General features: G+C 43.2%; 1 protein-coding gene across 5 annotated transcripts in view; it reads left to right on the top strand.

Annotated features, from left to right (window-relative positions):
* SNX29 (sorting nexin 29) overlaps window positions 1–13803 on the top strand; it is a 541330-nt gene that overhangs the window by 32806 nt on the left and 494721 nt on the right. For all 5 annotated transcript variants that reach the window (XR_003003188.1, XM_024744175.1, XM_024744176.1 and 2 more), the window contains exon 4: window positions 8484–8608. Coding sequence is in view for 4 of the 5 variants with exons in the window: in XM_024744175.1 (XP_024599943.1) it covers window positions 8484–8608 (125 nt within the window). In the remaining variant the exon portion in view is untranslated. The remainder of the gene's footprint in view (window positions 1–8483; window positions 8609–13803) is intronic.

The raw sequence follows: 13803 nt of genomic DNA, 5'->3' as shown, positions 1-13803 counted from the left end.
TGATGCAAATAATTGAGAGGACAGGCTTATGGAAGCCCAGTCCTCTTCCTCTTTCTCTCCCTCCTCCTTCAAATGGGAATCATACCATTTATATTACACTGTAACTTGCTTTTTTTTTTTTTATAAAATAACTTGGCCATGTATTATGGACATTGTTTCAGGTCCCTAGGTAACATAATGGTGCAGCCTACCATCCGTGGCTTCTTTATGTGTAATTAAGAAAGAAAAACTAGTGCCAGTTTTAATTGGTTAATTTCATCAATTATGAGGCACACTTGGATTTCCGAGACCTTAAAATGTGGGGAAGAAAGGTGCTTCTAGGTTGTTTAGGTTTGGCATCTCATTCTTTTAAAATTTCTACATAATATTTTGTAGTGTGGAGGTGCTGTAACTTATTTACTGTTTTCCTGTTAATGGACGTTCAGATTGTGTCTAGTTTTGTTTCTGCTTTTACTATTATAACAATGCCGCAATAAAAATATTTGTGTATATGTATGTCTTTGCCTACTAATGCTTTTATATCTAATTGTTTATTTCAACTTTTTAAAAGAATAAATTTATTTTATTTATTTTTGGCTGCATTGGGTCTTTGTTGCAGTGTGTGGGCTTCTCATTGTGGTGGCTTCTCTTGCTGTGGAGCATGGGCTCTAGGTGCGCAGGCTTCAGTAGTTGTAACACGTGGGTGGGCTCAGTAGTTGTGGCTCGCAGGCTGTAGAGCGCAGGCTCAGTAGTTGTGGCACACGGGCTTAGTTGCTCTGTGGCATGTGGGATCTTCCTGGCCCAGGGCTCGAACCCATGTCCCCTGCATTAGCAGGTGGATTCTTAACCACTGTGCCACCAGGGAAGCCCTATTTCAACTTTTAATTTTGAGATAATTATAGATTCACATGCAGTTGTAAGAAATAATGTAGAAAGATCCCATTTACCCTTTACCCAGTTTTCCCCAGTGGTCACATCTTGTAAAATTCTAGGCCAGCATTTCAAATTTCGCTAGTTTTACTTATACTTATTTGTGTGTGTGTGTGTTCAGTTCTGTGCAGTTTTATCACTCTGTAGGTTCATGTGTCCCCCACCACAGTCAAGATACAGAATGGTTTCGTCACCACAGGGTTCCTCCTGTTGCTTTTTTATAACTATGCCCACCTCCCTCCTGTTCCCTCCCTCCCCATCCCTAACTCCTGGCAACTACCAGTCTGTTCTCCATTTCTATAATTTCGTCATTCCAAGAATGTTATGTAAATGGAATCATACAGTGTGTAAGTTTTGGCTTTTTTTTTTTTTCACTCAGGGTAATTTCCTTGAGAGTCATCCAGATTGTTGTATGTATCCGTAGCGTGTTTCTTTTTGTTGCTGAGTAGTATTCCGTGGTCTGGATGTACCACAATCTGTTTATTCATTGAAGGACATCTGTGTTGTTTTCAGTTTTGGGCTACTGGAAATAATGCTGCTATAAACATTTATGTACAGGTTGTTTGTGTGAACATAAGTTTTCATTTCTCTGAGATAAATACTCAAGAGTACAATTGCTGGGTTGTATGATATTTGCATATTTAGTTTTGTAAGAAACTGCCAACTGTTTTCCAGACTGGCTGTACCATTTACATTCCCACCAGCAATGTGTGAGTGATCCAGTTTTCTCTGCATTCTTGTCAGCATTTAGTACTCTCATGATTTTCTATTTTGGCCATCCCTATAGGTGTGTAGACATATCTCACTGTAGTGTTAATGTGCATTTCCCCAATGGCTAATGATGTTGAATGTATTTTCCTGTTCTTATACGTGTGTATCCTCTGGTGAAATATCTGTTCATGGTTTTTGCTCATTTTCTAATTAGTAGTGCTTTTATTTTTATAGGATAAATTCCTAGACGTAGGATTGCTGGGTCAAAGGGTACAGGCGTTTAAAAAAATTGTACTGCCTGGTCTCTTTGCAGAAGGATGTAGGAATTCACGTTTATATTCCAATCAGCAGTACCCATTTACGTGCACTCTTGCTAGGTCTGTGACTGGTTTGAAATTGATAGTCCTAAGTTGATATCTTAGTATCTGTGACACTTTCCTGGTCACTAGTGAGACTGAATATCTTTTCCTATGTTTATTGGCCAACTGTATTTCCTCCCCTCATGGTTTGTTGGTTCACCTTCTTTAATAATAGTCTTTTAATTTTTTGAGTTGCATGGCTTTTTTTTTGTCCATTTGTGGAAGCTCTTCGTGTACTATGGCCCTTAATTTTTTTAGTTGTGTGCTGTAAATATTTTCTCCAGTCTATCATTTATTGTTTTACCATATTTATATCTTTTGCCGTGTTGAAATTTAAACATTTTATGTGGTTAATTCTATGAATCTTTAAAATTTTGCTTTGAGAGTATACTGTCCTGAGGTTCTTCTGTATTTTTCTATATCATTTTTTTCTCCACTTATATATATTTTTGATCTTAACCCATCTGGAATTTAGCTCTGTGATGGTTTGAGACAGAAGTTTATTTTTATTTTCTTTCAGCCCTATAACCACTTGGGTCAGTGCCACTGGTTAAATAGCCCATTCTTGCCCATCTGAGTTGAAGTGCTACCATTATTATATATAAAATATTTCCATATTCATTTGGACTTTTGGAGGGCGATTCTCTATACTGCTTCATCAATTTGTTTATCTCTGTACCCAAAACCACACTAGGCCAAGTCCTTCCTGTGATTAGTATTGGAATTGTATTAAATATATACATTAATTTGGGAAGAATTAGCATTTTTATTTTAATAAATCTTCCCATTTAGGAAAACAATATTTCTATTTATTTTGAGCTTTACACCTTTTAAGAATATTATGTTTTTCTTCATATAGGACGTGTCTTTCTTATTAAAAATATGATTTATTTTACTGTTGTTGCTGTTGTGAATGTAGTTTGCCTCCACCATTTTGTTGACTTAAAAAAAATCAACTTTTGATGTTACAGTTTCTTTTATTGCAATATTTTAAATTTGTGGGTTAGAAACTTTTTTATATCTTTTTGTAGATAACTTTTTTTTCACTTAACATTATAATCCAAGCTTTAAAAAAAAAAGCCATTTCAAGTTTCCAGTAAGCATTTTAATAGTTGCATGTTATTTTTCCCTCACCATAACTTTTTCTTTCCCTTTTTTTTTTTTTTTTTTTTTTTTTTTTGTGGTACGCGGGCCTCTCACTCTTGTGGCCTCTGCCGCTGTGGAGCACAGGCTCCAGACGCGCAGGCTCAGTGGCCATGGCTCATGGGCCCAGCCGCTCCGCGGCATGTGGGATCTTCCTGGACCAGGGCACGAACCCGTGTCCCCTGCATTGGCAGGCGGACTCTCAACCACTGCACCACCAGGGAAGCCCTCTCCCCATAACTTTGATGCCATATTTTTTCATTCTTTTTAGCTCAAGGTAGCAATATATCTGGTTCTTGAGACATGAATACTTTTTAAATGCTTGTTTTAGAAAAAAAAGCTAAGTAAGAAAAGCATAGAGGCAAGAAAGACATCAACAGTAATTATTTTACCAAGTTGCTCTTAATTTTTCACATAATCTCCTTCAGATTTTTTTGTGTTTTTTTTAGCATAGTTGAAAACATACTTAATATAGTTTTGTACCCTGCTTATTTTTCATTTTATGTAATAAACCTGTTGGCTTATCATTATAAGCTCTTGGTAAATAAGGGCTAAATGGCATTCGATTTTGTGTTGTATTATCATTTAACCAATTCCCCAAGTGTCAAATCTTTGTGTTTTTAACTTTCCACAGTTGTAAATAATGTTTTGAATATTTTCATTCTTAAATCTTTATCTGACTTGTAGATTACAACTGAGGATTGATTTCTGCCAGTAGAATTCAGTGGTTAAAGGATGTGAACCTTTCTGAAATTTATAACACATAAATGTAGGGCATGGCCCATTTCAAATGACTGTCATGTGATGGCCTTGCTGTAGTTGATGATTGTACTGTCTGCCTTAAATCTGAGGTATGGCTAATGCTGTTAATGGCCCGTTTTTATGGGTACAGTCGACTCCGTTCTAGGTGACATTGAAGCTTTCCACACGAGGATGATCCAATCCATTTTCATGATTGTACTTTTCACCATCAGGTTCTAGTAAAGCTGTAATGTTGTGAAAGGATCAATTTGAAATTATGCTGTTAGGAGGTTAATTTGATGCAGCTCTTAAAATGCAGCTTTCATTGCTGATCCTTTCTGTCTAACATTTGCCATAAAAAAGTACAGGATTCTTAGGATTCTTGTTATAGATTAATGTGGCAGGTTAAGCGGTCTTGAAATTTAGGACGCAGCTGAGATAAACCAGTGCTTGCAGAATTTTAGCAGCAAACCAGTTAAGCTCAGGCAATATCCAGCTGTGCCGGCCGCAGTGAGACAGTTTTAAAGTCAGCAGGAGGAGGTTATTTCATTTTCCACTCGTTAACTCCTTCAGCAAGCTTTTACCGGGCACCTTGAGGGCAGGTTTTTTTAAAACAGCTTAACTGAAGACTAATTTACTTACCATAAAAATCTACTCCTTGTACGTGTACAATGCCGTGATTTTTTTAAAAGTAAATTTATATAGTTATGTAACCATCACCACAGTTCAGGTTCAGAACATTTTCATTGCCCCAAAGAGTTCCCCTGTGCCAATTTACAGTTAAGTCCTGATTTCAGCCTTAGGCGACACTAATCTACTTGTAGTTTCTATGTATTTACCTTTTCTCGACATTTCATGGAATCATACAACATATGGCTTTTGGGTGTGACGTCTTTCCCTTAGCATGATATTTTCAAGGCTCATCCTTGTGTCAGTACTTTATTCCTTTTTATTGCTGAATAGTAGTCCATTGTATCGATATACCACATTTTATTTATCCATTCATCTGGTAAACAGCTATATGCATAAAAACTTGAAGTGATTTTCTTGGCTGGTGCTTTTGAAAAAAATGAAAACATTCACTGTTAAGTGCCCTGCTTAAATTAAGAACATGGCCAATTCATTAACTGATAGTAGAAGTTAGATGTGAGAAAATGCCGTGGAGGCAGCCAATCCTCCCACTGCCTCCCCTCCCCTGCTGCGTGTCAGAGAGCACTCAGCAGAGAGCATTCTGGGAAACAGGAGAGACTGAGCTGAGAAAATAATGAGCTCCATGAAAGCAGGTGCCCCTTTCATTTCTGCAGAAAGTATCATATGCCTGAGTCAAGGTGAGAAGAAATGGAAAATCTTCAGGTGACGTGATTATAAATCAGTGCCCAGAGCATGCCCACTGCAAGCTGAAGGGCTTAGATTCATGTAGTTGGACCAGTGTGTTCTCCTTGGTTCCCTAGTCTTTTTAAAAAAAAATTTATTTATTATTAATTAATTAATTAATTTTGGCAGCACCAGGTCTTAGTTGCAGCATGCAGGATCTTTTAGTTGCAGCATGTGGACTTCTTAGTTGCAGCATGTGGACTCCTAGTTGTGGCATGCATGTGGGATCTAGTTCCCTGACCAGGGATTGAACCTGGGCCCCCTGCATTGGGAGCACAGAGTCCTACCCACTGGACCACCAGGGAAGTCCCTTGGTTCCCTAGTCTTAACTGACCTGGATTTGGATTCCAGATTATACAAGATCTCCTGAGATGCATCTCTCACCTAAGTATACATAAAGTCCATGTTCTGAGTTCTTCGAGGGGAGGGACCATATTGGTCACGTATACCACAGATGGCAGGCATTGTGCTAGGTGCTGTCGCCACTAAGATGAATGAGGCGTGATCCTTGCTCTCTGGAAACTCAAGTTAGCAAGAGGAGACAGCTGTGGAAAGCAGATTATTAACAGAGGTTGACCAAGTGCTGCAGCAGAAGGAAGCTCAGCATGAGGAAGCACTCAGGAAGGCTTCCTGGAGGAGGGGACCCTTGAGCTAAGTCTTGAATGACCTGTAAATATAAGCTCAGGTCAAATGGGGAGGTGAAAAGGGGACGTGGAGAGGGTGTTAAGTAGAATGGCCTTCAGCAAGGCAGGCATCATAATAAACTAATTATAGGACTAACGCCCACCTGGGTTTTCTGCTGTGTTGGGTTGATTGTGATATATGTGCATCTGGAAGGTAATGCTGCTGATGTAAGCAAACCTTGGGGACTGGGTTTGTGTTGTTCACCCATTCCCCTTAGGGGCCAGATGTTATTATAGAGTTGGTGGGGCAGTTACTGACTTGTGCACTGGAGCCAAACAAACCGACGGGGATTGTTGGGTTAATCATTGTATTTGCAGATGATTCGTTTAAAGATGTGGTTTATTATGGAGAACTCTAAACACAGACCAAGGTTTTTGCCCTCCTCCCCACCCCACCCTGAAACAGGGCCCTGGTCAGGCTCGGTTTTGCTATGCCTTGCTTTTGGTTCGTGTGGGATTTAGATAGTTTTGGCGGGTGTCCCAGCTTTCAGGGAGCCCTCAGGTGTGTGCCTGTGTGGATATGCAGAGAGACTAGCATATGCATATCTAATATTTAAGAGTGACATCTGCCACAGCAAAAAGGGTTGTATCAATGTGAGGGAGTATTCTGGGACCCAGGGTTCAAGGTTAATCACCTTTTTACCTATCCACTGAAAAAGTATTTACGGAGCACACACTGTGTTCCAGGCACTGAGTGAGCTAGGTGCAGGGGAGCCAGGAGGACAAGGTAGGAGTTGGAAACCAAATAGTGTAGTTGAGGACAAGTTCAGTTTGGGATGCCAGGTAGGGCTCCTTCCTGTGGAGGACGAACTTTTTTTAAAAAAGTTTTTATTTTATATTGGGGTATAACCGATTAACAATGTGATAGTTTCAGGTGCACAGCGAAGTGACTCAGCCATACATATACATGTATCCATTCTCCCCCAAACTCCTGGAGGGCTAACTTTGATCATTGGCAGTAGTAGCCTAGAATTCTGGGATGGATTAGTGATGTCTGTGATGGGCACAGACTAGAGGATAAATATTCGTGTGCTGTGTATTTGCTGATGCTGGGTTAGCATTTCCTGGTGTAGACAGAAGACTTGAGTAAAGGTGGCATATGGGAGGGAGTTGACTTTTGTCTTAGAATAAAGCATGTTTGTCTTGGTGGCATGGGGTGTGGTGGAAACTACCTTGGATCAGCATGGGGGTGGGTAGGGCTGGAGTACCCATGTTGCTGCTAATTATGTACTTACTAGGTACTGTCTCTTAAATGTCTCTAAGCCTCAGTTTCTTGACGTGTAAAATGGAGATAATAATACCTGCCTCAACCATATCATAATGTTGATGGGAGGAGCTAGTGAGATCATGGATGTGAAGATGTTTTACCACCCACAGAATGATAGACACTTGTAGTATTATAACTACAGGTGTGGGGCTGGGTGGAGCAGGAAATGCCTGCAGTTACGCAAGGATGAGCCAGATGGTGGTGGCCGCAGGGTCTTTGCACTGGGTCTGTCTGCCCAGCCTGCTGCCTCTTGTCATATCCAGGTCATAAGGTTACCTCCATTCGGGCCACAGAATCTAAGCCTGTTCTTGCCCTGGCTCCACCTACCACCTCATCCTGTTTTATTTTCTTCAAAGGTCTCATCAGCTGATAATGGTCTGGTTAGCTTATTTGTTTGTGTATCTTCCCCTGCTAGAACCACGGAAATGTGGTGAGGCAGAGACCTTTTCTGTCTCACTCCCACCTTCATATCCTCAGAGCCTAGAACAATGCCTGGCACATAGGAGAAGTTCAGGATTTCTTAACATTTGTTGCATGAATGATTGGAAGGGTCTCTGAAGTCCACAGACCCAGTTGGGCTGGGGGCCCAGGATCCCTGTGAGGATTGTTAAGAATTGAGTGTAGTTGCTGTGACCTCATCTCTCTGTGAACATGTTCCTGAATCTCCCATTTCTTTGGTTACTGATAAATCAATTCAGTTAAATGCACAGTAATTGTAACTTAATTGACAATTCCATCAACTCTGGATCTGACTTCACAATGTAATCTCTTACAACAAAATAAAGGACAGGAATCAGAATTCATATTATTTTTTAGGGTATGTAACAGGCCATGAAATTACACAGTGTTTCCAATTTGGCAGGCTGGTGAATTCAATCTCTTAAGAGATAATCTTGTTTCATAAAGGACATGATATGAATGAGAGTTGAAACTTGTGAATTGGATACAATTAACACCCAACCCCTCCCCACACAGAACTGATTTGTTTTTAAATTGGCTTTTTTTTTTTTCTTTTCCCCTGCTGGCTGGCACCAGTTCCATTTCCCCTTGCTTCTTGTGAATTGTTACTGTGCTTTCACCAGTCTGATGAACTTGGCTAGACTGTGCGGGGCTTCCCTAAGTTATGTGAAATGAACATGAACGGAGATTGGTGTGGAGTCAGTTACACGTCAGTTACCTGTCTGTAAATCCAGGTGTCTAGTGTGTACCCTCACTAGCTCCCTGGAGATGCCAGGGCCGCCCTGTTGTTTCTCTGCCTTCACAGGGTGGATTGATGAATCATTGGTTCTCTCGCAGGGTAACCTGTCTGTGTGCCCAGTTTGAGGCCGTCCTGCAGCATGGCTTGAAGAGGAGTCGAGGATTAGCGCTAACAGCAGCCGCGATCAAGCAGGCAGCAGGCTTCTCCAGCAAAACAGAAACAGGTACTGCTCGGCCTGATGCATCCCGGAGGATGTTCCTTTCTCTTGTTCTTTTAATTTTTGTTTATTTTTTAATAGCGGGCAAGGCGATCATCGTGCGGGACTGGTGGGGGCCAGTGGCACGTGGTGGTGCAGAAATCCGTGGTAAGGATGTCTTACTTGCAGTCAGTTAGGGTGTTGTCTGGTTTCTTAATTTAAATGAAGGCAGCCTTTGTGCAGAATTCTCAGAGCCATGTGTTGTGGTCTCCGAGGGGCTTGGGGGACCTGCAGCTAAGGTGCTTATCTCACCGACATGGTGTGGCGATTGCTGTGAAACTAATAATCTGTCCTAACTTTGTGCACAAGGATAGCACGGCATTTCATACTTAAGTCTGTCTTCAATAACAGCAGCAGAAACCAGGCAGGTCTCCGAGCTTATCGTTCTGCTGCCATCCATTTTAAAATCGTCACAGCATTTCCCTCGTCCTGTGCTGCTGTGTCTCTGATGACAGGGCTAATGGTACTACTACTAATTCAACACTCATGGGTACTTAGTGCTAGCCTAGCACTTCGTTAGTCTTTTATATAAATTAACTCGCTCAGTTCATACTAATTCAACGCTCATGGGTACTTAGTGCTAGCCTAGCACTTCGTTAGTCTTCTATATAAATTAACTCGCTCAGTTCATACTAATTCAACACTCATGGGTACTTAGTGCTAGCCTAGCACTTCGTTAGTCTTTTATATAAATTAACTCGCTCAGTTCATACTAATTCAACGCTCATGGGTACTTAGTGCTAGCCTAGCACTTCGTTAGTCTTTTATATAAATTAACTCGCTCAGTTCGCACAGTAGCCCTGTGAGTGGTGGGGACCTTCATCTCTCTTCTCTATGGTACAGATGTGATTTGTTGGAAGCGGTTTGATTTGGATCTGAACTTTGAAGTGTGTCATGTCATATAAACAACATCCTGTGTTCCACCCCACTCGCACAGACCCTGCTGTGGCTGCCGCCCTGAATTCCCAAATCCTTCTTGTTACCGTGATATCAGTGTCACTGCTGAGTAAAACGTGTCACCTTTTAATAGTTCACCTCCTTTCACAGCAGAAAATCAGTGCTCACCGTGTTTGGTAGAGGTGTTTGTGGAAATTCTCTGCCCACTGAAGCGAACCCTTTGCCTTTCCCTCTCATGTTGGCGTGTCTCCTTTCCCTTTTCTCTCACCCCTTCAGCAGATCTTTCATCCCTGTTCATCTCACTGGTTGCTCATTTTCAGAAATGAATGTGGGTCCTGTTGGGGTCAGGGGATGGCTGCAAGAGGGATTCCTGTCATCGTTGATTTCTCTTCTGTGTTCCCGAGTCCCTTCCTTAAAAGTCAGGGACATAGGGGGCCAGTTCAGAGAAGAGCCGGTGTCAAGGGCCTCAGTCCTCGTAGAAACCACAGCCAGCTGCCTTGGCCACCTCGGATGTCAGCCTCAGTCGTCTCGGTGGCATTTTATGTACAGGATGCTTCCCTGAGCCTCTGTGTGGGGATGCCGTAGGGCTGGTTGATGGCTGTTTGAGGACATGGCTTTTCTGAGAGTCCTCCTTGGCTTGCTGGGCCCTTGTGTTTCTTCTCATTTCCTTCTTACCTGTCTGTGGGGCAGCTACCTCAGAGGAACTGGTGTGGAATAGACCACCAGGCTCTGGGCAGCTCCTGGGCATGGCAGAGGCAACCCTGGCTTTGGAGTCAGACTCTGAGGGTAAGTCTGGCATGACCCTGGGAAAATGCCCCTCTGTGCCTTCATTGTTTGCACCTGTAAAGGCAGAGCATCTGGTCTCCCTGCCAGGCTGTCAGGAGGCTTCAGTGAGACTCTCATGTGAAGCACACCTGCTTCAGTTCATAGACCCGCCCCCCCAATAAATGTTTAACCAGCTACCCTCTTCTCCCAAACACCCTTTAAACTTTTAATCTCTTTCTCCACCTCACCCCCTCTTGAGGCTCTGACCTTTTTTTTTTTTTTTGCAGTACGTGGGCCTCTCACTGTTGTGGCCTCTTCCATTGCGGAGCACAGGCTCCGGACGCGCAGGCCCAGCAGCCATGGCTCACGGGCCCAGCTGCTCCATGGCATGTGGGTATCTCTTTCTCCACCTCACCCCCTCTTGAGGCTCTGACCTTTTTTTTTTTTTTGCAGTACGTGGGCCTCTCACTGTTGTGGCCTCTTCCATTGCGGAGCACAGGCTCCGGACGCGCAGGCCCAGCAGCCATGGCTCACGGGCCCAGCTGCTCCATGGCATGTGGGATCTTTCCGGACCGGGGCACGAACCCGTGTCCCCTGTATCGGCAGGCGGACTCTCAACCACTGCGCCACCAGGGAAGCCCCAGGCTCTGGCCTTTTAACCATGAAGAATGGCTCTACCTATTCCCACCCGACTAGAATTCTTATCTTTTTGTTACTTGGCCCTGATAATCACAGAAGCACCTACACGTTCGCAAGACATCGCCAGCCTTCACCTTCTTGCTGTCTCCCTGCATCTTAGCATGATTTCTACACTTGCATCCTGAAGAGACTGATGAGCAGTCTCTGGCTTTGTTTTTGTCGAGGAGGGTGTGCTGGGAAGCCTCCTGGCCAATTAGAAGCAAAGGAAAGACCAAACTAGCTTAGCTCTGGAGTAGTTGCCAAGGGCTTGTGTCATCATTGTTGGCAGCGTTAATTAACCATTCACGGGTGTAGGATGGTCCTTGGCTGATTAAAACCTCTTTCCTGCCCTTGAATGTTTGATTAAAAACCTCACGAGAGAGGGGGCAGGTGTTTCTTCAGCTGCTCAGAGTTGGAAAAGATAAGATCAATGACTTCTTACGGTTGTTCTTAAAGCCATTGGAATGACCTTGCCATGCAGAATGGATAAAATGAAGTCTGAAGAGAAGGATCCGACGGGAACGAGCATTGCTCTGCTCCCTTGTCTCTGCTGGCTGCTGGGCTGGGCCCTCGATGTAGCTTAGTGATCGGACGGCAGGGTTGAAATCCCCGCTCAGCGACTTGTCACACATGAGCTCTCTGGGACACCTCCTCTCTGAGCTTCTGTTTCCTCGTGTGTAAACTAAGGGTGATAACGGGATCCGCCTCGCAGGGTTGTGGTGGGGGCTTGAGGCCTTGGTACTGGGCTGCCCGAGCTGGTGCGTGATGTTAACATGCCAATAACATTCCAGCATAGGTGATGGTGTCTTTACTTTTCAGATGACGACACTGAGCCTCAAGTAAGTTAATACGTGGCCCAAGTTCCCATGGCTGGTAAATGGGCAGAGCTGAGGATTCCAACCTAGGTCAGACTGATGTCAAGAAGTTCCTGGCCCTTCCCCGCTCCCCACCTCCCCTGGCAGCAGGCCTGATGCCCATTATTGCCCCTCTGTAGACCACTCTAACTCAGTGAACTGAATTGAAAGTGACAGGAGAGAATGAATAACGGTGAATTAATCCACAAGCCTGTTTCATTAGCTCTGTTTCTAGATGAAGAGAGAAAAGCTGAACTTCAGAGTAATGACTGAAAAAAATGACATTGTTGAAAATCACAATACAGTAGATAATACTGAGAGTCTGCCAGGGGCGTGACTGCATTTGGTTGTCTGCGGTTAGGGAGCCTGTAGGACTGAGTTTGGAAACTGGTGCCCTTGCACAGCGTGTTAAAAAAACTTTATTTTAAAGTTACCAACATTTAAAAATTATGAGATTTTATGTTGAAATATAGATTTCTAGATTTTCTTAAACTTGAGGATCTGTGACTCTGGGCCTACATTTACTGTTGACTTTGTTTGGAGCCCAGCACCCCTGCCCTTTGTAGATGGGGCAAAAGTACTCCAGGTCACCACAGTCTCCACCCCTCCCTATCGCCCCTGACACTTGAGACAGAATGTCGGTTGCCATTTATTGTTGTACTGTCATTATTGTTCCCACTGTTCTAATGGGAAATTCAGCAGTTTTCAAGGGTAAACACCTCTCAAGTTGTAAGCCTTTGAAGCCAGTTTCTAGAGTGCTAAAACCGTTGTTTTTGTCAATTTTGTTCAGTTTTATAGTTGCTTTTTGGGGAGAGGATTTGTTAACCTTCTCACTGGCCTGTAGCCAAAAGTCCCTTATTTCTTGTTTTTGTCTTGATTTTGAATACATTCTTGTCTTCGCATGTATCTGGTATTTTCGACTGAATGCCAGATGTTGTGTATGAAGAATCGTAGAGCTAATTTGAAGTTTGGAATGATGGTATCTTTTTTCAGAGAGGATTTACTGTTGCTTCCAGACAGTTAGGGTAGAGGGAGATCAGTTTAATCCAGTCAAGGGATCAAGCCAGTTCACACCTGGCCTTTAGCATTTGTGATGCCTGATGTATTTCTAGGATGTAGTTCTTCGGGGTTTCCAGCTTATATCAGTTTCCTGGAGTTGCCATAGCAAATTTGCACACCCCGGGTGGCTTAAAACAACAGAGAGAAATTTACTTTTTCACAGTCTGGAGGCCAGGAGTCCAAAATCTAGGTGTCGGCAGAGTTGGTTCCTTCTGGAAGGCTCTGAGGGGAGGGTGTGTTCCTAGCGTCTGGTGCTTGTTAGCAGTCCCTGCCATTCCTTGGCTTGTAGCTTTATCACTCTAGTCTTGGCCCCTCTCTTCACATGGCCTTCTTTCCTCTGTGTCCATGTCTCTCTGTGTCCCCTCCTCTCCTTAGAAGGACACCAGTCGTGTTAGATTAGGTCCAGTATGACCTCATCTCAATAAATTACACCTGCAAAGAGGCTTTCCCCAAATAAAGTCCCATTCTGGGGTTCCAGGTGGACACGAATTTTGGGGGGCACTATTCAGTCCAGTACACAGCTGAATCCCTGAGGTGTTTTCCAGGGCCCTTCCTCATCTGCAGGTCCCGGACTCTAATTTTTTTTTTTTAAAGACCCTGTGAGAATTCTGAAAGCTCCACTTAACTTCTCATCAGAGAAGCTCTGTAGTTGGGAAAAGCCTTAGGGCAAAATAAGGCCCTATAGACAGGAGTCATGTCTGTCGACTTCTCTTCTCTTTGGGATCTGAGTTCCTCCTGTCTTTCTTGCCTTTGCAGAGCTCCTAGTCCTTCAGTTTTGCTTTAATTAAAAAAAAAAAAAAAGGCTGGCATTTTCAGTTGCTGTTCTTTTCGTGGGGGAGTTGGTCTGGTTCAAGCTAATCTTTCACAGCCGACAGTGGACCCTTGGAGTGATGCTTTCAGCTTGTGCCT

The sequence above is a fragment of the Neophocaena asiaeorientalis genome, unplaced genomic scaffold, assembly GCF_003031525.2.
Source record: "Neophocaena asiaeorientalis asiaeorientalis breed wild unplaced genomic scaffold, Neophocaena_asiaeorientalis_V1.1 scaffold91, whole genome shotgun sequence".
Classification (NCBI taxonomy): Eukaryota; Metazoa; Chordata; class Mammalia; order Artiodactyla; family Phocoenidae; genus Neophocaena; species Neophocaena asiaeorientalis.
The sequence above is the reverse complement of the archived record's forward strand: the minus strand, read 5'-3'. Positions and strand labels throughout refer to the sequence as shown.